Source organism: Phoca vitulina, unplaced genomic scaffold (genome assembly GCF_004348235.1).
Source record: "Phoca vitulina isolate PV1807 unplaced genomic scaffold, GSC_HSeal_1.0 scaffold50, whole genome shotgun sequence".
In the NCBI taxonomy this organism is placed as follows: domain Eukaryota; kingdom Metazoa; phylum Chordata; class Mammalia; order Carnivora; family Phocidae; genus Phoca; species Phoca vitulina.
Window position 1 is genome coordinate 7,789,393 of NW_022589753.1, and position 23,077 is coordinate 7,812,469.

Below are 23,077 nucleotides of genomic sequence, written 5' to 3' on the forward strand. Positions count from 1 at the left end.
ATGTGTTTCTGGTACTGCTGTGTATGAACCACTCATAGCCAGAGGTACCCATTCGTTCAGGACACAACTTACTCAAAGGAGCATGCTCTCACCTTCCCAACTTCAGAGTGGATGCAGATCACTTTATTGATGGAGTATAATTAATAAAGGGCATAAGCCACAAAACCAAATTCAATGCTCTCCCCCGTTGGCAAGCATAACAAGAAAACTGCACTCAAAGTATTAACTGAGGAATCTAAACTTTGCTCAAAGTTCAGAAATAGATATCATGTGTCCTCTCTCCAGTTTTGGAACAAATGAAACCAAAAGTTCATTGAAATCATTTGGCGTCAGTTATTAATGTGCTGAAAGACAGCACAGCTCACCACTTCAAAGAGCATATTTCATTTTTCTCGGGTTATAATAAAATTCCTAAATGAGCTAGGGAATTTACAGAGGGCCTAAATTATGGAAGTCACAAAACACTGTATATATTCCTTTTTTTAAGTTTTTATTTTAATTCCAGTTAGCTAACATAGGGTGTCATATTAGTTTCAGGTGTACAATGTAGTGATTCAACAATTCTACACATTACTCAGTGCTCATCATGAGAAGTGTACTCTTAATCCCCATCATCTGTTTCCCCCACCCCCCCATCCCCTTCCCCTCTGGTAACCATCAGTGTGTTCTCTACAGTTAAGAGACTGTTTCTTGGTTTGTCTTTTTTTTTTTGCCCCTTTGTTCATTTGTTTTGTTTCTTAAATTCCAAAGATGAGTGAAATCATATGGTATTTGTCTTTCTCTGACTTATTTTGCTTAGCATTACACTCCCTAGCTCCAACCATGTCATTGCAAATGGCAAGATTTCATTCTTTTTTATGGCTGAATCATATTCCATGTTGTGTGGGGGTGTGTGTGTGTGTACCATCTCTTCTTCATCCATTCATCAATCAATGGACACTTGGACGGCTTCCATAATTTGGCTATTGTAAAGAATCCTTCTATAAACATAGGGGTGCATGTATCTATTTGAATTAGTGTTTTTGTATTCTTTGGGTAAATACCCAGTAGTGCAATCACTAGATTGTAGGGTAGTTCTGTTTTCAACTTTCTGAGGAACTTCCATACTGTTATCCAGAGTGGCTGCACCAGTGTGTATTCCCTCCAACAGTGCACGAGTGCTCCTTTCCCACCCCCCGCATCCTCGCCAACACCTGTTAATTCCTGTGTTGTTGATTTTAGCCATTCTGCATGAGGCGTGAGGTGATAACTCATTGTAGTTTTGATTTATATTTCCCTGACAGTAACTGATGATGAACATCTTTCCATGTGTCTGTTGGCCCTCTGTGTGTCTTCTTTGGAGAAATGTCTTTTCATGTCTTCTGCCCATTTTTAATTGGATTATTTGTTTTGGGGGTGTTGAGCTTTATAAGTTCTTCATATATTTGGGGTACTAACCCTGTATCGATATGTCATTGCAAACATCTTCTCCCACTCAGTAGGTTGCTTTTTAGTTTTATTGAATGTTTCCTTCACTGTACAGAAGGATTTTATTTTGATATGGTCCCAATAGTTTATTTTTGCTTTTGTTTCCCTAAAACACTGTATATATTCTTATGCTAAGAGCCAAAACATGTACTGAGGCCTATAGGTATGACTCTGTTTTATAGCTTGGGATCCTCAGCCCAGCCCTATCACCAGCGAATGGATGATTGCAAAGCAAAAAGAACGTCAGCTCATCTGTGGCATACTGCCAGATTTCTAGTCTTAAAAACTGGTCTTCGTCCCCTCAGACGTTGCTGACAGAGGTGTAAATTGGTGTGGCCCTTCAGGGAAGCTAATTCACAATGTATATCAAGAGTCATAAAAATATTCACTTTCTAGCCTCCTAATCACCTCCCTTGAAAGGGAACAATCCGAAACATCGTCAGTTACTATAAGCCTGAGTGTTATTTGAATTAGAAACAATTTAACTGTTTTAACCAGCAAGTAAATTAGGTACCTACTCAATGGAATATTGTAGACTTCAAAATTACAGTTTTTAAAAATTATGTAAACCCCTTGGGGAAATATTTACAGTATAACACAATCTATTTTAGAATATACACAGGATATGACATTGTAAATATGTAATAATTGCAAGGATGGGAAATTTTAGATGGGTATGGAAAAAATGGAAAGTATATATACTAAAATAACAATTTTATGTTGGGGTTTTAGGTTCATATTATTACAGGGAAAATACTGGAAAACCCAGCAAAACAGTAACAATAAAAAGAGGGAGAACATTTTATTGACACTGATGTAGTCTTTCCTATTTTCTTTGTGTCCAGTGTTCAAATTTAGTTTGAATGAGATGATCTTGGTTACTAAAATTCTCCTAAAGATTCTGCTTATGGAACCTAGCTTAGTCTAGTGGTCTCTTTTCTTAAGGAATAAATAAACTCACAAAGAATGCTCAGACACCCAGCTGTACTGTCTTTCCACTGTCTTTCAAGCCAGTTGTTTGACATTCACTTTGTCATACAACTTTGGTTTTTACTCAAATGCAGTTTTTAGTTCTTTTCCTCATTAGCAACTCTGATGTTTCTTCTGGTTTTCAGGGAATCAGGTAAATAAAATAGGTCAAGAAAATATCTAAAAGAGGCAGTCCTACAGTAGTATTTCAAGGTATTCAGCTTAGTCCCATTATTGATACTAAAATTACAAGGACTGGGTATAGAGACCTGCATTAGTGTAACAGAGATTAAGCAGAGAAAGACATGGATCTCAACTTCTTGCTCTTTTCATTCTTAGGCTGAGCCATCTTGAGTAGATTGATTCCCTGTAAGCCCAACTCCTTCATCTATAAATTGAGGACAAGGACAGTATATTGTAAGGGGCTGAGACTGAATTCAAACCCCTGAGGGGCATGATCCTCTCCTTCCCTGCTTTATATTATAGTCCTAAACAAAATATGTTGGTTACACAATTTATACAGATCATTGGGACCATGGCTCTCAAATAGTTAGTGTAATTTTGCTACACACAAGAGCAAACACCAACACTTGCAAAATAACACAGAAAACTAGAAGTGAACAGATTATCAAGGTAACTTGCAATTCCAAATCAGCTTGATTTGCTCTGAAAATCTGACCCAGCCTCCTTTTCCCATGTTCTCAATCTGACTACTGTCTCTCACTACCAAATCTGCCATACTGAAATATTTGAGCATAAGAACCCAAATCCCATCTTTCTCTCTTGACAAACTAGAGCTGCTTTTGTTCCCCTGATAATATGATATGTAGAAAGACCATTTAATCCTCTAATTTATGACAGTGAGTGAGATGTGGCTGAAACCCTGAGCTATCAATGCTCTTAATTAAAACAATATTAATAATGATCACTAAAGGAAAATATATTTCATTCTAATTGGGAAGATGTCATATAATGTTTCTAACAAAGCCATAATAATTATGGTAAGGTGCAGGAAGTACCGCTGCCTAGATAGCTCTCTTGCAAAGGAAAATACACAGTGAAAGTGACAAATGAATGGCTTTACATATGAATGAACATGATCCATTGCTGTCCAAAGCCCCAAAAGCTATATAAGAGAAAAGGTCAGTGCCATTACCGGATGATGTCTTTTAGGAAAACACAATATATAAGTATATGCCCTTACATAAAGAATGGATTTGCAATATATTTTTAAATAAAATGAGTTCACAAAAAGTCTCATCTCCCAACCAGTGTTCTTTGTCTCTAGCCAATTAAGGTCATAATATTTTTGTTATGCTACAAAAGATATGAATGTGCATTATAAAAATACATAACAAATAGATAAAGAAATTGAAAAGCATAGAAGTAAAAGGCAGATGACCACCCACCTCACCTTACCTCCCCCAGTCCCACTTCTTAGAGGAAAGCACAGTTACTTTATTTATTTATTTATTTTTAAAGATTTTATTTATTTATTTGACAGAGAGAGAGTTAGCGAGAGCAGGAACACAAGCAGGGGAATGGGAGAGGGAGAAGCAGACTTCCCGCCGAGCAGGGAGCCGGATGTGGGGCTCGAACCCAGGACCCTGGGATCATGACCTGAGCCAAAGGCAGACGCTTAACAACTGAGCCACCCAGGCACCCCGCACAGTTACTTTATAATAGTTACTACCAGAAACCATTCCTTTCTTCATTTTTCGGTGCCCACACAGTAATATATTATGTGCACACATTTGCACCAAAATTCCTCCTTTTTTTCTGCCATTTGCTTTTTCTCATACATCACAGATATCAGGACAATTTTCCAGAAGATACAACAATGGAGTGAAGCAGAATAGAGCAAAACTTGAAGGCTTCAAATTTTCAGTGGGCAATTTTTCACCTTACAACAGATTACACCACCTTTCAACTGTCCACTCCTCCCTTCAAAGGATGCCCTTTACCAACACCTTAATTACATGATTTCACACCTTAATTGTAAGAGTTTGGAAATATATATTCAAAGAGTAAAATATCAGTATGTTCTTCAAGTGCAAGTCTATTTAAATTAACATTTTAAATGGATCACAATTTTAGCCTTGGTAATTCCACAAGGCCGTCTCTCCATATTTCGATGTGTGGTGTTCACTCCTTGATTCATTAAGGACCCACGATGTTCCTGGCAGAGTCCTTGGCTTAAGAACCCATGTGAACAACCAGCCAGGCTCCCCAACTTCAAAACCTGCTTTTCAAAGTAACCTACAAGCCATGAAATGCACTTTATTGATTATTTTATGTAATTTTCACACACCCCTATGAGATGGGCACCGTAATTATTGACACCAATTAACTGAAAAAAAAAACTAAGAGAGATTAAGTAACATAAACAAAATCACAGTAAGTCAGTGGCCTAGAAAGATCTGTCCACCACCTGTCACCGAGGTTTATGCTCTTAGCCCCCATGTTGTAGACTTCACAGCTCGATTCCTGAGGGACCAGAGCTCTGGAGAAGTCATGAAATCTCTCATGGCCTCAGTTTCCCCATCAGTAAAATACAGGGATAAGATAAATTCAATATCAAATCAATTTTGTTATGAATATCTATTTGTCCTGGCCCTTTTCTCTATCCTCTGGTATCAAAACTTGAAGACGTTATTCTTTTTTATGTTATATTTAACATATCACATTTAACATATGCAACTTTCACTTGCATGCCTCTCTAGGTCGGAGAAGAGTAAGAAATATTTTTTAATAACCCTTATATTCTCCTTATTAGTCATTTTTCCAACCAATATGCCAATGCCTTTTTCAGCTTGAACCTTTGGAAGATGAAATGAAAATTGCTAATTTTTAACTCCATGTGCCTAATGCCCATCTAAAATCACAATTATAAGTTCCCTGGAATGCATGACCTGAACCTGCGGAAAGCTGACCCACTCTTTGAGTTAATATTAGAGTAATTAGTCTAACAAAAGGATTTTTTTCATCTTTGAAATATTCAACTTCATCTTTCTCTGAAAAATAAGCTTCAAAGTTAAACACCAGTAAAATGTCCAATCTTCTTCACACATACTCTATCCTATATCCATCTCTCTCAAGTGGATTTAACTTTAGAAATTTATTTCTGTATGATAAAGAACTTTTTCTTTATGTGTAAAACTGTCAATCTCATTAAAAGATAGACCAGCAGCGTGAGGAAATGTACTTCTTTCTAAATCTTTAATCAATCTCGAAACATCTGCCAGTCAGCGTATCTTCTATAACTCCCTCTATCTTACAAATGTTCCCTGGAAATTCACAGTTGCCCAATGAAATTGACAGTTATGAAAAAAAATCAAATTGTCTCCTCTCAGTGAGTGGGCTACTTGATGGCCAAACGCCCTGTTCAGGAATAAAGTAGGATCAAATCCACAGACAAAAGCATTTCTCTTCCCTCTGGCTACAAAGCTATAACCAGCGCTCTCCTTTTATGATGGTGTGAACAGGTACACAGGAAAAAGAACTGAAATCAGGACTTTCAGGCAAGAAAAGCCAAAGTAATGTGCATATAAATCTTGCCTACTGTTTATTTGGAGCTTCTTCCTCCAAGAAACAAAACAAAACAATCAAGGCTGATACTAATAATTTATGGAGTCCAGATTCAATGTAATAAAGTGGTTAAGGTATTTTCTTAATTCATTTATCAGCTGATTCTACTGAAGAGACTGGAGCATTTAACAACCTAATAAATGAAATAAGCCACCAAACTTTTTATGAAAATTAAATTAACGAATCATTTAATTTTGAGAATAGGTAAAATACAGAGAGAATCCATGGGCCAACAAATCAAGCAAAAACATATTCTTGCAAAAGATCATGGACCCTTCTTTGGAAGGCTGAGCTAAAGCTGCGAATTTTCAATTATAAATCAGACTGTTGCAAGTTGAGTTTACTGGGAAGCAGATTCTAAGAAGGAGATTCGAATTCTGGAAGTTCAATGAGAAGGGCTCTCAAGAGCAACACCTAGGAGGGAGTCAAGGGTGCAAGTCAGCTGTGACGCACTCTCTACAATGCCCTCTGAAGATCCACCATCCACCCAGAGTCATCCCAAACCGGGCAGCTCTTGAGTGTGGGCTGCACCCCATGGAAAGGGGTTTGGCTTTTGGCCAGGTAGCTAGCTCTCTTCGGCAGCAGCAGGGGGCTCAGCTGCAAGTTGTCAGTCTACACCACTCTGAGCACTCCCAGCTGGAGAAAGGAATGCTTCAGTTCCAAAAGGGGGCAAAGGGATGGGGAAGGAGATCTGGGAGGCCGGCTAAGATGCCTACTGCGCAGGTCTAACCCAATCCTGGGCAACCTTTCGGGATAGTTAGGCAATGGATGCTGAAGTATCAAGCCCAATGGAAAGGTCAAATATGCCCGGATCATGATAGTATAAGAATTACGGTCCTGCTAAGGCTCCCAACTGAAATGTGCAGGGGACTTGGGTAAAGGCATGGAGGCTTCGGCCCCTTCCCAGAAGGTCTACTGATCAGTGAAGCACAACAATAAAGAGCTTGGAGGAATTCTTTAATTCACTCATTCATTCACTCACTCACTCATTCATTCACCAGTTATAGAACTTCTATAATGGGAAAAAGCAAGGAGCCAGACAAGGACAAGCTGTGCCCTTATGTCGCTCGCAGACTAGTAAGGGTAAAATCATCAAAACAATATTCTCAAAACATGTATTTTGAAACAGCAATGAGTGTTATGAAGAAACATAAGGCAGCACTGTCCAACAGAATTCTCTACAGTGATGGAAATATTCTATATCTGTACTGCCCAAGATGGTAGCCACTAATGAAATGTGGCTATTGAACACTTGAAATGTGGCTAGTGTGACTAAGGAATTGCATTTTTTAAATTTTTATTTAATTAATTTAAATGTAAAGGGATACACGTGGCAAGTGGCTCCTCCCACCACGGAGATGGGGGATGGTGTCATAGTGTCCGGCAGGGGGGTGGGGGGCAAGTATGTCTAAATCAAAGACATCCCAGCTGGGATTTTCAGGATGAGAAAAAAGTAGAGAAAGTAAAAGGAAGAGGAAGAACTTTCTAATCAATGAAACAACAGGCGTATGGGCAGTAATGAAGGAAAAAGCCTGGCCAGCGGAGCAACTAGAGAGGGCATATTTGCCTTGAGCATTGATTTGGGGGTGCATTGATCTGAACACTGATATGCGCGGTATGAGATATGGTGGGATCTAGATCACAGAGTGTCTTGAGTACATTACAGAATAATTATTTGTAAGGGGAAGGCATTTGAGAATATTTTAAAGTAGAGGTAGGGTAGGATTAGGTTTGATATTTTTTAGGTGATCAATTTCCAGTAAGCAGAACAGATTTGGGGAGTGGGAAACTGAGCTGAGGAATGGAGGCAGGAGAATATCCTTCAAGAGTTACACACACACACACACACACACACGTTAGGACTGGCAGAAACAAGTACTATACTCCTGAGCACTCTCAGTGGGAACATACCTGGTACAACCTCTTTGAAGGAAAATTGACTCTATTTATCAAAATTGTAAGGTACACCACTTTGTAAGAGAAACTCGTTTTTTCAGATTTACCTTAGAAACATTGTATCATGGATGCATACAGGTACGCACAAGGATGTTCACTGCTTTACTGTTTAATTAGTCAAAATGAGAAATTACCTTAAAGTGTCCACTAATAGTGTTAACTAAAGAAATTGTGAAACAGTGAAATAAATGAACAATGGGCATCCATAAAAAGTGCTGAAAAGTGCTCCAACATAAATTAGAAGAAAAAGGACAGGGTATACAACAACAACAACAATCCACAATATTAAAGATGAGCCCATATGTGCAAAACGAACTATACAAAAACACCTGCATTTTTATGTATGCCTATGCACACACATCTCCGCACAAATAGACAAGAATCTGCCCAGAATGGTATACCTGAGAAGTGAGACAAGTGTGGGGTGGGAGAGAAACTGCCTCTTCATTCTATTCTTTTTTGCATTGTTTTATTTATTTGCCACATACATGTAATGTAAAACACTAGTTAAAAAGAATTGATACATATACACACAGAGAGATTATTATAAAAGGAATCTTTTGTTGTAGAGTGGACTTCCTTCCTCCCTTTCCTTCCTTCCTTCCTTCCTTCCTTCCTTCCTTCCCTCCTTCCTTCCTTTCTTGCTAGATATTCAACTCTATCTTTTTGAAATTCGAGGTAAATAATAAATTTACAAAGTTATCTGGTTTGGTCTTGGGTCTGACCCAAAAAGCACAATAGAATCCAAGTTTTCTCTGCTATTTTCCACTCAGGAGGCCCTGGGAAGACCCACCTGGGACAAAACAGAATATTTCATGTGCTTGGACACGCTCTTCCCATCCACAACTGCACTTCTGGCTCGGAGGTGGACAGGTGGTGAGACAGGAAGGCCAGACATTAATACCTCCGTCTTGCTGCAACGGAAGCTGAGGTGTGAGAAGTTCAGTGACAAGCTCTGGTCACAGCAGATGGCCGGCAGCACCAGGACAAGGGCAAAAGAAAGGCCCTTTTTTTTTATGCCAGCCAGGTTTTTCCCCTCCACATGTCTGGCCTGCGCCGAGGACTACAGTTTGGATCCTGCAAAACGGCTACAACCAAAAATCATACAATGGAACTCCACAAAACTCTTGGAGTTTCTTGGGATTTATAAATACGTATATACATTATACGTTAGGGTTACTGTCTGCTTCATAATTTAATATGCCAAATGTTATTTCAGGGTTTCATTGATACTTAAATGTTTGCTGAGCTCCTACTATGTGCCCAGACATTATTTTAGCCACAGAGAATTCTGCCATTTACAAAACTGAGATTTTATCCTCTTGATGCTTAGAGGCAAGTGGGAAAAAAATGGGAGATAAAGAAATGAATAATTTAAAAAATAATTTAAAAAACAAAAAGGAGATGAGACCAAGAATACCTGAGGGGGGTGGGGGGCACCTTCAACTGGATGGTCAACAGTTCCCTGGGGAGGTGACTTTTGAGCTGATGACTGAAGTGAGAGCCAGCCACCAGGGAAGGGCATTACAGATGAAAGGAAGCAGTAAGTGAACAGGACCTGCATGACAAAGAGCTTGCCATGTGAGGAACAGAAAGGAGCTGGTGCATGGAGTTTAGAGAGAAAAGGAAAGAAGGAAAGAGAAGCTGGGGCGCCTGGGTGGCCCAGCTGGTGAAGTGTCCAACTCTTGGTTTCAGCTCAGGTCATGATCTCCCGGTCCTGGGATCCAGCCCTGGATCGGGGTCTGCACTCGGTGGGGGGCTGGGGGGGGTCTGCTTGTCTCCCTCTCTCTCTGCCCCTCCCCCTACTCATGCTCTCTCTCTAAAATAAAATAAATAAATCTTTAAAAAAAAAAAAGATGAAGAGAAGCTCAAGATAGTGCATTAAACAAGGCCTTGTGGTTCTTACTATCTAGGAACCACATAAATGGAATATTCAGAAATTGCATCTAGCTATCAGTAAAAAGATGCATCTCATCCCGCCTCCCAGCCAGACCCACTTGAAGCATCTTACAAGACTTGACCAGGTTAATAAAAATGTTAACCACATTAATCATTATATATGGGCTGCATTAGTCAATATTTATTTATTTGATTCAGTAAACATCTTTTTACCCAATAGATATTAACCAAATTTTCAGTTTTTTTTTTAAAGATTTTTATTTATTTATTGAGAGAGAGAATGATAGAGAGAGAGCATGAGAGGGTGGAGGGTCAGAGGGAGAAGCAGACTCCCTGCTGAGCAGGGAGCCCGACGCGGGACTCGATCCTGGGACTCCAGGATCATGACCTGAGCCGAAGGCAGTCGCTTAACCAACTGAGCCACCAGGCGCCCTCAGTTTTATAATTTTATTTTTAGAATAAAAATTAAAAACACAGCCACAGTTAACATTTGATTTATTGTATCTTCTAAGTGAAAGACTTCTGCATAGCATTTCCCAGGAAGGTGCTTTTCTTAAAAAGTAAATCATCTCTTCCGTGTTTCTAAATCCTAGTAATAACTACTTCTTAAGTTGAATGTTACCCTAAAAAGAAAAAAGACTACAAAACTGAAAAGATTCTAATTATAAAATTGCCAAGAACTCAATCTCAGACTGGAGAGAATCTATACAAATGGGTCCGTCTCTCACCTGCTGGACTAGCAAAACCTTGAAAAGGCTCTCGAAGCATACTTGTGCAAAATGAGAGGAACCAGACATTCTCACAGATGGCAGGGCAACCTCGATAAAACTTTACGTGTAAATACACTTTGGACACTGAGTCCCACTTCTAGGAATTCATTTATCAGTAAACTCACCACTGGGTGAGAGAAGAGGTCATCCATGGCACCTCTTGTCACAGAGAAGAAAAAGAATTACTCAAACGTTCCACAACAGACATGCAGCTTGGATTCAAACTCAGGCTCTGCTGCACACCAGCTACGTGAATTGGACAAAAACTTACCCTCTCAGGCACTCAGTCTTGTGATCTGTAAAATGGGCACAAAAACACCTATTTCATGCCCACCTTTAACAACAGATAAAAGGAAGGAAGAAAAGAAGAATGAATAATCAAAGAAATGTACAGAATTTATTTATACACTGGAATCCTAATTATTGAAAAGCATGATATATTACTGAACAAGAAAACTACACCACAGAAGAGTATGTAATTATATATTGCACCCATGTGCACACACACATGCACACACAAAACTAGCTATACATAGACTATTCTGGAATATTCATAGTGGTTGCTTCTGGGAACTAGATTCCTGGGAATGAAGTTGAAAGGAAATCTTACTGTTCAATGTTTAAACTTTGTACTTTCAAATCTGTACCAAATATACATATTACCTGCCACAAGAAGAAATCAAATAAGATTTAATTTTAAGGGGGTCAATCTAAACCTCCAGCATTAATTGCTATATTCCCTGATACTCACTTTGCAGGTTACATACCAACAGCAATTACAAGAAATTCTAGAACAGTCGGCCACTGAAGCACAAAATCTACAACAAAATTAAGTGGGATATAATTTGAATATCTCATTCTATTATTATGACCTGCAGCAAAATCATTCGTTCATTTGGTAAGCAAATACTGAACATTTACTATGGGCAGAGAGCTGGGGGATACAGAGTGAACAAGGTAGCTAAGGTCTTTGGCCACCTAAAACTTACACCCTTGTAGGAGAAGAAATAACCTACAAAAACATGAAGAAAAACATCTGGCACAAAAGTTAAGAAAATCTAAAAATCCTATGCGTACTCTTAAATTAGAACGAAGTTCTAGAGGGATGTGAGGAGAAGACTTTTTAGATGTGATGGTCCTGGCAGGCCGTTCTGAGACAGGAATTATGAAGTTAAAATCTGGAGACCAAGAGAGAACCAGGCAGGAGAAAATCAGAGGGAAGAAGAGCCATTAATGGAGATCTATTCAAACTGATGAAGACCTCTCAGGGCAAACTCCCCGGGAAATGTTCCTTTCAAACCTCACTTCACACATTTTCCATCTGAATTCATGGATGTTGAGAACTAGACTAGTTTCATAACATCTAGATTTGGGGCCAATGTTGGTAGAATACAACTCGGGCTTAAAAAGTGGTTCTTTTGCAAATTAGCCAAAGTATCTGCATATTTACAGATGGAAACCTGGAGCCCCAAAGAAATTGTTCATCATATGAAGAGTTAATTTTGCTATGGGATTCAAAGAGGTATGATTTCTTGAAGGTTTTTAAAATAAATTTCTTTTATTGAGTTAATGTGTGGCTTTAAGATAATAAAATGTATTTTAAGACTTTATAATTGCTTTCCTAAGCAGTGAAACTTGTATTAAGGAAAAGCTCTGAACTCAAACTAGTGTTTTAATTTAATTTGAGTTAGTCCATTCATAAGACAGACTTCTTTTTCTTTCTGTTAACCACTAAAGTAGTCATTGTAAACATGAGTCAAGAGAAGACAAAATCAGGGTTTGGGCAAATCTGAGATAAATTTGTGTGGGGGGGGTTTAGGGTGAGAAGTGACATATACACTATGGTGATATCAGATGGAAGTTTCTTAAGAGGATGGTATTGAATACATGGGATATTTTTTCTTAGGACCCAATTTTTAAGATATTTGTATAAAATCAAGCCATATGGCCAGTATAAGTTTTACATGTAAGGGTTATAAAAACTATGGACTCTGAGAAACAAACTGAGGGTTCTAGAGGAGAGGGGATGGGGGGATGGGTTAGCCTGGTGATGGGTATTAAAGAGGGCACGTGTTGAATGGAGCACTGGGTGTTATACACAAACAATGAATCATGGAACACTACATCAAAAACTAATGATGTAATGTATGGTGATTAACATAACATAAAAAAAAAAAAAAACCTACTTAAGAAGAGAAGTATAATAGTCATGAGTCTCCCAAGCTTGGTCATGCATAGGCCACCATTTGGATTTGTGCCATACTGAGTTCCACCACCTACCTTCCTACTTTTTGCCACTCTGTGGTATGATTGCACTATGAGTTAGTCATCCATTAAATAACTTTACTTTTTAAATTAAATAAGCTTATTTAAAGAGGAAGCTACACATTTTTATCTTAAATGGAAAACCAATATCACTTGAAGGTAAATGTAAAATTTAATGCAATATAAAGTTAATGAATATAATAAAACATAAGATTGTTACCTGAAACCTCTGCATCTAAGTAGGGTTTTCTCCCTATTAAAAGGCCTTCAGGGAGAGCCAGCCAGGCACTCAGTAGATAAAGCATGTGACTCTTGATCTCGGGGTTGTAAGTTCGAGCCCCATGTTGGGTACAGAGATTACATAAAATAAAATCTTTAAAAAATAAAAATAAAATAAATAAAATAAAAAAGTAAAAGGACTTCAGGGCATCAGTTCTTTGAGATAAGTTGATTAAGAAGTGGCATTTTTCTTAGGATTCAATGTTACTGACCTCCCTAATAATTATTTTCTCTCAAGTTATATAATTCCCACATTTGGGGGCCACTACTAGAGTTAATAGGCAAAAATACTGTGATCAGTCTTTTAATCAAAGGCCTGCTATTTGGACCAATATATTTAACTCTATATTTTCTAATATGGTGTTTCATGAGTGGCTCCTAAATAAGTCCCATATTACAAAAATGTATTACTAAAGTTAACAGCAAGAGGAAAATAAAATGCCTTCTGTTTTTCATTACCAAAGCCATGAATCTTCTGCTGAGATGAGTGAATTAAGTTTTAGCAGCTTATTTTTCTTACAGACAATGAACAACAAATATCACCTCAATCTTTCAACAATAAAAAAATAAAAATCAACATTATCACCATTCATTAAGTTCCTACAACTACGAGTCAGGCATAGGATTAAGAATTTGATATACTTATCACTTATGAGAAGTATATTACTATCCTCATTTTTGTACATGATGAAGCAAAATTTCAGAAAGAATAGGCAATTTCCTCAAAGCCATAGAGTCAGTAAGTGGTCAAGTTGAGATGCAAGCTAAAGTGTCAGTCTCAAGTATATGCTATTTCCACCACGGAAAAAATAATGCATCAATTCAGTTATGAAGGAAAGAAAGGAAGAAAGGAAGGAAGAAAAAAAGGAAAGGAGGGAGGGAGGGAGGAAGGAAGGGAGTATCCCAGCAAGATTTGTGGTAGCTACAGTCAAAATTATTCTAAATTTCATATCAAAAGGCAAAGGAACTAGAATATCTAAAACAATTTTGAAAAAGAAAAATAAAGTGGGCAGAATCAGCCTACCCTGTTTCAAGAGTTATTGTATAGCTATACATATAGACACATACAGACATACCGCTACATGTATTTGGCTACACAAAGCAATGGAACAGAATAAAGAACCTAAGAACAGAAACACATAAATATGCTCAATGGAGAAAAGACAGCCTTTCCACAAACGGTGCTGCAGCAATTGGCCACCCATAGGCAAAAAATGAATCTAGACCTAAATGCGCAACTTACACAAAAATTAACTCAAAATGGATCATGGGCTTAAAGGTAAAAGGTAATACCCTAAAACATCTAGAAAAAAACACTGGGAATCTTGAGCTGGGCAAAGTGTTAGTACCAAAAGCATGATCCACAAATGCCAAAAAGAAATAAATTGGATTTCATCACACTTAAAAACCTTTGTTCTGTGAAAGACCTTGTTGAGAAGATAGGAAATACAAGCTACCTACTGAGAGGAAACATTTAAGAACCACATGTCTGAAAGGATTGAGATCTAGAATATATAAAGAACATTCAAAATGCAACAGTCAAAAAACAGACAATCCAATTAGAAAATGGGCAAAAGACATGAACAGGTATTTTATCAAAATGTATGTCCAGATGGCAAATAAGACATGAAAAGATGCTCAACATTGCTACCCAATACGAAAATGTAAATCGAAACCACAATGAGCTATCACCACACATACGTCAGAATGTCTAAAATAAAAAATAGTGAGGACACCAAAACCTGGTGACAACATGAAATGCTAGCATGGACACAGAGAAACTGGATCATATGTTGCCGGTGTGAGGATAAAACGGTACAAACACTGTGAAAAGCAGTTGGGCAGTTTCTTTAAAAAACTAGACATGCAAATACCAGTACCACCCAACAGTGGCACTCCTGGGCATTTACCTAGAGGTCTGAAAACCTATATTCCTTCAAAGATCTGTACACAAACATTTATATCTGCTTTCTCTGTAACAGCCCCAAAATGGAAATCACCCTAAATGTCCTTCGATAGATGAATGGCTAAGCAAACTATGGTCCATCCATTCCATGGGACACTATTTAACAGTAAAAGAAGGAATGAACCATGATACCCACAACAATCACGACAATTCCAGAGAATTATGCTGAGTTAAAAAAAAAAGGGAAAAAAGAAAACCCAAATCCCAAAAGGTTACACACCATATGGTTCCATTTATATAATATTCTCAAAATGATAAAATTATAGAAATGAAAAACAGATTAGTGGTTGTCAGGGCTTTAGGACTGTAGGAGGGGGAGCAGTAGGGGAAGCTATAAAAGAACAACAGGAAGGACCCTGTGGTGAGGGAATACTCTGTCTCGATTGTACCAATGTCAGTATCTTGGTTGCAATACTGTACTATATACTTGAAGCATATTACCATTGGGAGAAACTGGGTATTAGAGACCTCTCTGCATTATTTCTTATAACTGCATGTGACTCTACTATTATCTAAAAATTTTAAAAAATCATTTAAAAAATGAGACAGTGGTTCTTAATCTTCTGGAAGTTGTAGAGGGTGGGAGGTGAGAGGCCTGGGGGCAGGGTGGTCCAGACCTCTACAAGAATCTGATAAAAGCTATAAAGCATCACCCCAGAAAGGTCACCTGCATTCTATCCCCAGAGCCTACTTAAAGGACTCCACTCAAGAACATAATACACACAAGCTAACATTTATGTTCTCTGGGAACCAGGGCATGAAGAGAGACTTATTTTACTGCTAGTAAAATAAAGACAGCCCCCCAAATGCTTGGCAAAGATCAGATTCCAGATACTTATTCAAAATTTAGCCATCTGCATCCTAGAAAGAAGCTATTTTAAAACTTCAACATTCACACATATCTGTGGCATTTCTAAACTCACAATTTCATTTTGAATTTCAAAGGAACAGGGGTTGCAGGAGGGAGGCATCATAATCTCTTCCTGGTTTAGAATCTCCAAAGGCTTAATTTCCACCCAACTGGCATCAAATTCCTGGAGTTAAGAGGAAAATCAAATTTGACCTTCCTCATTTCACAAAAATGGAACAAGGAGATTTCTGCAGAGATCTTTGCACTTCAATATTTTATCTGTTACTCAGACTAATTCACCCTTAAGTATAGGGAATATATTAATCTCATGTTAACAATACAAGTCCAACAACAGACTGTCAATTCCTTGAGGGCCGTGACTGGACCTGTCTTATTTAAGGTGGTTTACCCTGATCTTATACTAGTATGCACTCAAGAAATATTTGATGAATGATAAAACAAATGAAAGCAAATATAGCCCAAATGAAAACTAAATTCTTAAAATACCCAAGATAATGATTTCTCATAAAAATTACAAAGCTGCTTAAGAAATAAATATTTCTAGGGCGCCTAGGTGGCTCAGTTGGTTAAGCGACTGCCTTCAGCTCAGGTCATGATCCTGGAGTCCCGGGATCGAGTCCCGCATCGGGCTCCCTGCTCAGCGAGGAGCCTGCTTCTCCCTCTGACCCTCCCCCTTCTCATGTGCTCTCTCTCTCTCTCATTCTCACTCTCTCAAATAAATAAATAAATCTTTAAAAAAAAAAAAAAGAAAGAAATATTTCTAGTCAATGAATGAATATGACTAAAAAAATATAGCAGATATGGGGCAAAATATGGCAGATATGAGGAAAATCGTCCCATCAGTAATTTTGTTTATGTCTACACACAAAATCACTAAATTGGCCATTCTTTGCTTAAGTTGGTTTTGGGGAGGATGATTAAAAGCTGGGCTTCATACACAATTAATCATAACATCCACACAGGCCATCAAATAAAGATGACTAAAATACCAGCTGAAAAGCCCTTCTGACACAGAAACTGGAGAAGTCAATTCATCTGGGGGCAAAAAACGCTGAGTGGTCTTGACATAGGCATGTGTATTCAGTCTACATGATCATCAATTTCACCACTGCAAAGTTATCTCCAAAGCCTCTTTCTCTTGAGGATGAAAAACAGTGCTCCATGTATCTTACTGAATGGTTGAATTTTGATGTTAGGACTATAACTTTGTCGAGGTACTGTAAAAACCGTGGATCATCTATGGATCCTGAAACCCTAAAGGGACTATTATAGCTGCTTTGGCATACTGGGTCAGGTCAAACAGGGAAACAAAGGAGTGAGAAAATATTTCTGCCTAAAATCGGGCCATTAACTAACCAATTTTTCAAATCCATTCTCTACCACCCAAGAGAAAGACCCCCAAATTAACAGAAATACCTCCTAGTCTGATGCGCTCATTCAAACTGAAGTTTCATGGAGGTGAGTTTCTTCGTCTCTGATTATCTTTGTCATTTATCCCAGGGTCATGAAAAATCTTACAAAGGCAAAAATTCTTTCTAGACCTAGCATTATTGTCAAGCAATATTTGCATTTATATATTACTGCATGTGCATTGTTTGTTTTCCTAACTAAACAGCAAGTTCTTTGAGGATGAGAGTTATTGCAGTAGAAGCAGTAAACATAATAGCCACCTAAGCATCATCATCCCTAACATCCGTGGTAGTGAGAAATGGTAGTAATAAACATTAATTAGGTTTCCAATGTGTCAAGCATTGTGTGGAGCCCTTTATGAGGATCATATATTAGGTGGGTACCATGAGTCTCCTTATTTTTACAGAAGACCGATGCTTACAAATGTTAAGGAACTCACCAAAAAAGCCACATAACCAGTCACTGACCTGGGATTTTAACAGTCTCATGTCAGAGTGTATGCTCTTAAACCAGTTCACAATGATGCATCCATTCATTCATTCAAGAAGTCTTCATCAAGAAGACTGTCGAAGTGCTGGGCACTATTCCAGCACTGGGGTTCAGCTATAATTAAAAGAGAAGCCACAGACCCCATGGAGCCTCATGTGCTATTTGGGGGATACAGACAATCAACATGTAAAATAAACAGACCAGTACGTGAGGGGATGATAAGTCTAGAGAGAAGAAATGGAAGGGATATGGGAGAGGAGAAATAGAAGAAGATATGGGGGAGGAGGAGGAGGCAAGAAATAAAATTAAGTATCTGGAAGGCCTCAGTGAGCAGGTGGCATTTGAAGAAAGACTGAAGGAGATGAGGGAGCCAGGTGGGAAGAAATACCGGGGGGAATAGCATTCCAAGCAGACGGAACAGCAAGAGAAAAGGTTCTGAGTCAGCAGAGGGCCTCTGAGCCCATCTAAGGCTCTTCCCCTGAATTGCATGGAAAGGCATTGGTGGTTTGAACAGCCAGGGGGACAAATTAGGAGATATTTTTTAATATTATAAGGAGGAGATGATGGGGACTTGGGCCAGGATGGTAGTGGCAGATAGTATGAAAGACAGATTGTAGATATATTTCAAAGATAGAGCCCATAGGATCTTGTGATGGATTGGTTGTGGGGAGAGAGATAAGAGCAGACAGAAATGCAAGAGAGGTTTGTTTGCTGTTTTTTTGCTTGCCTGATTAATTTTTACCAGGGCAATTAAAATGTTGGGACCTCTAGTGGCCAAGATGCAGACTCCAGGAGAAGCTGGTTTGGAAGAAACAATCAAGGGTTTGGATGCGTTAAGTTTGAGACTCTTAGTCATCCAGATGGGGATGCAGGCTAGACTGGAGAAGAGGTCCTTGATGTACAAGAGCATCATGATGTGATTTAAAGGCGAGTAATCGAGAGACTGCATGTAGATTAAGTGAATAGCTCTGAATTTAAACTCCGAGGCATGCAGGGCAAGTATTGATTGGAAATGCTCTTTGTTGCAAAGGAAGAAACCAAGTGAGGACAATTATATGACACCATCTAAGCCATACACTCAGGTTAGTGATGTGCAAATCGCCTGATTCACCATCTCTCTAAGAAAACATTTTTAGTGTCTTTTGTGGATTAGCCAGATAATTGGAGACAATTGCTTCCTTTCCTCCCTCCCCAAGCCCCCCAAATTGTGGCACAGACATTTCTGAACAAACACTTTATCCAGGATGCAGCTTGAGACCTCCATGAACCATTGGAGCTCAAGCTGGAGAAGGCAGATGTAAAGGTACTGAGACTTTTGAGTTAAAGGAGTTGAATTTCATTAAGCCTTTTGATGTTTACAGAAAAGAGTAAGTCTGTATGGAAAATGATTGCTTAATTGCTTGAACTATATAGGATCTCGACTAAAAGTGACCATTTGTCTTTGATTCATGTGAATGGAGCTAGTCTTAAAATGTCTCATGTCCCACTGTAAAATCACTTCAATGTATAGAATTTGTAAAAACTTCACTCAATGAAAACATCTAGATCTGAAAAGCCACTTATGCCATTGGACACTTCTGGACAGAAAGATATCTATAATCCCCATATCCTTCCACCAATCCTCACTCACCTTTGATTATACCAAACAAATAATACAATCAGAATCAATGTTATGCTTTCATTACATATTCACAGATATTATCTTAGTCAATACTTCCAACATCATGAAATAGTGTTCATTGTACAGATTAGAAAACTGAGGCCAAGAGAGGTCAAGGTCACGGAGCTCATGAGTAATAGAAGCAGAACTGGCTCTTTCCTCCTTTTCCAAATCTGAAGGAGCATTCCTTGGCACAGCAGCTGCTTACCATGAAATGTTGTTTTCTTGTTTAATTATAAACCCCCCCAAACATGGTTCTAATCCACAGACATTTGTTTGGATTCCATATGTAAAACAACTCTGTCATATTAGTTCCTCAAGAGGCTTATGAACTGCAAAGTCACACATCACCCTGTAGTTCAACGTGCACGTATGAGTGCCTACTTCGAACAGAAGTGATGCCGGAGCCCTGGCTGAAATTTACACAAGGCACATGCTGTTCTAGGCTCTACGCAGCCTGGGTTAATACCACTAACACTTCTTACTTTGGACAGAGGGTCTATACCATTCCCTGAAGCCATTCTTCCCTATTACTTGGGACCCCCATGAAAACTTCAGTTTGCAGTGTTTTCTGACAACTATGTAATCAGCCTCTTTCATTTATATAAATCAATCACATCTTAAGAAGACTTTTAAAAAATTAACTGGTGATAAAACCAGTATTAATCAATAAGACCAGATTTTACTGATTATGTCTTTGACCCTTCTCTCCATGAGCAATAACCATCATTCTATAGATATTCTAAAATCCGCCTGAGTAGTAATGCAGACAAGATGAATAAATCCTGAGAAAGTAGGCAGCTCACTGGCATCCAATATACAATATGTACAATATAAAATGAATACAAACTAAACTAAATTTCCTTTCCTTCTGCTTCAAATACCTGTCTGTAAACATTGGCACACATATAGGACCATATTATGTCAGCTGTAATAATATAGAAAAATAATCTGCATTACCATAAACTAGAAAGTTATGGTAACTAGTCTTTCAAAAAAATCACCAAGTGTCACAATTTGGCATACACTCCAACCCTTATGAATAATTCACATTTTGTGCATTAATAATGCATGTCTTCTTCCTATTGGAATGCTCCCTAACACAGAATGGATTTCTCTTACCAATTTCCTCAACTGACATGATGGAGTAAATCTAAAATTAGAATGGTGTTTTTAATGCTCCCTTTAAAACTGTAACAACTCAGCTGGCCCTTAAGGTTATCAAAAACATAAAGCTCCTATTATTTCTTGCCCTTTGCATGGGAGTCACTAGGTTAAGTACCCTAACAATAGTTACTCCTGCTGAGGAGAAGAGTATGTGCATGGCGGAAAAGATCAAAGAAACTTGCACAGGGCTGATAGGGATTGGTTAGTTCTGTTACAGTTCTTCCTAATTATATATGTATATATTCACAGTAACACGGGACATAATTGCTAAAACATGGTAACCAGCAGGGAAAAAAGAAAGAAAGCAAGCAAAGGGTCAAAACAAATCAGGCAAGAGTTTCTAATAATTACAGATGTTTCCTCTCATCCTCCCTAGCTGGTTACCACTGTGAAATTTCTTTTCAATTTTCAGTAAAATTATCTAGCACATAAAAAAGTACAAAGACCAAGGAAGAGAAAGGTGCCAATGACATGTTATTTGTGGGGAAAGACATTCAATTTATCACTGTAACTATACTCCCAGTGTGGTCATTGCACACCATTGCTGATATTATTTCAGACATCACTAAACTTTCTGCCCCCCAACCCCAACATCCAAACACACCCACTAAACAAAAACAGCAACAATATTTGACACAAAGCAAAGAGAAATGAGGTAGGTTGGAATCTGGGGGGGAAAAAATCAGTCCAGTATCGTCCCCCTCTCTGGAGAATTCCTTCACCATCACTCCATCTCAAAGAGAAGCTGCATGAGTTCTGTCTGAAGTCCTATCAATGAATAGCAAAGGGAAAGGGGGCAAAAGAGGAGCCATCCCTATGCCAACATCTGTCCCCTACAAGTACCCTCAGGCTCATTCATTCTTTCTTGTGGTTCATATTTAGGGAGCACCTGCTCTGTGCCAGGTATTATGTTCCACCCTAAATAATCTTCCATTGGGTTTCCAATGTGTATTCCAGCAACAGAAATCCACCACCCGGGATAAGGAACAGAGAAAATTCAGATTCGGGTATCCACCCCAAGTTGGCCTGGCCAGAGGCCAGCACACACCGCCTTAGCCAACACCTGGGACAGAGGTGGGTCATTGTCCAGGATTCGATGCCCAAAGAGACCTTCCGCTTGGCAGCAATGTCTCCCTGGGGTCAGGGGGTCACTGACCTTGTTCACACCGAGAGCGCCTGCCCTCTTCCTCAGCTAGCCTCCCACCCCCTGGAAAAGTTAAGTTGGCGGCGAGTGGGAAGAGGGGCACCAGGGGCATCCTGCAGGCTCAGCACCCCCAGCCGGCTTTCTCAGCTCCAACTCCCTTGGCTACCGAGAAATATTTATTTCCAGTCGATGGGCTCCAGTGGCCACTGAAGCCGAACACGCGGCCACCATCAGAAAGCCAAGTCATCCGAGAGATAAAGATAGATCCATTACATACCTAGACCCGGCTTTACAGGGGCAGCCGCAGGCGATTGTGGATTTCGGCTGAGAAAGCCACAGTGCAATTCACCAGCGCGCAGCCGGGGAATCTCCTGCCAGCCTCCAGGGATGCTGGCGAAGGATGAAGACAATTGAACGCACGAACAGGGAAAAAAAAAAAAAAAAAAAAAGGATCATACTTACCCCTAGGCGTCTGCTCCGGATCCTCACGTACCCTTGTTTCACTATGTCATTAAAATTGGAAGCCATCCCGGACAGCCGGTGACCCCCCTCACCCGAGCACCCGCACCCGAAGTGGCTTTGGGGCGGGTTAAGGGCAGGGTCAGGAGAAGACGTGCGGGGAGAAAGTTGAAAAGGCGAAGCTGTTTCGGCTGCGGCTCGGCGCGGCTTTAGAAGGCGCACATCACTTTGTCCCCCAAACCCCTGAAAGTGGGCGGCCGGCTGGCAGCCACTTTGGGGGAGCGCGGAGAGCGCAGCGCAGCGCCGCGAGGCGAGGCTGGAGCGCCGCCGTCAGCTGACTCATCAGCCAGCCTGCCAGGAGGAGGAGCGGCGGCTGCTCAGGGCTCCAGCCCTGCCTCTTCCCGGGGCCCGGCAGGAGGGGGGGAGGGGGAGGAGGAGGGGCGGGAGGTAAGGAAGGAGGAGGAGGAGGAGGAGGTAGAGGGAAGAGAAGGACGACCGCGGAGTGGTGGGAGCCCCCCCCCCCCCCCCGCGCCGAGGTGGAGGAGCCGCGCGGGTCCCAGTGCCCGGCTGCGGCCACCCGGGGGCAGACACCCCTGAACGCGCTCGCACCCCTCCCCTCCCCTCCTCTCCCGCCCACCTTGCCCGACCCGCTTCCCCTTCCGATCCCTCCCCGCCTCCCGGACCCCGAGCGCGCCCCAGCCCGCCCCCGCACCTCGCT

At 39.9% G+C, this 23,077-nt stretch overlaps 1 protein-coding gene across 1 annotated transcript in view; it reads right to left on the bottom strand.

The window, feature by feature from the left end:
- Window positions 1–22,701, bottom strand: part of DOK5 (docking protein 5) — a 164,193-nt gene extending 141,492 nt beyond the window's left edge. The window contains exon 1 of the mRNA XM_032387786.1: window positions 22,363–22,701. Coding sequence (XP_032243677.1) covers window positions 22,363–22,428 — 66 coding nt within the window. The 5' untranslated portion in view covers window positions 22,429–22,701. The remainder of the gene's footprint in view (window positions 1–22,362) is intronic.
- Window positions 22,702–23,077: the final 376 nt, after the last annotated feature.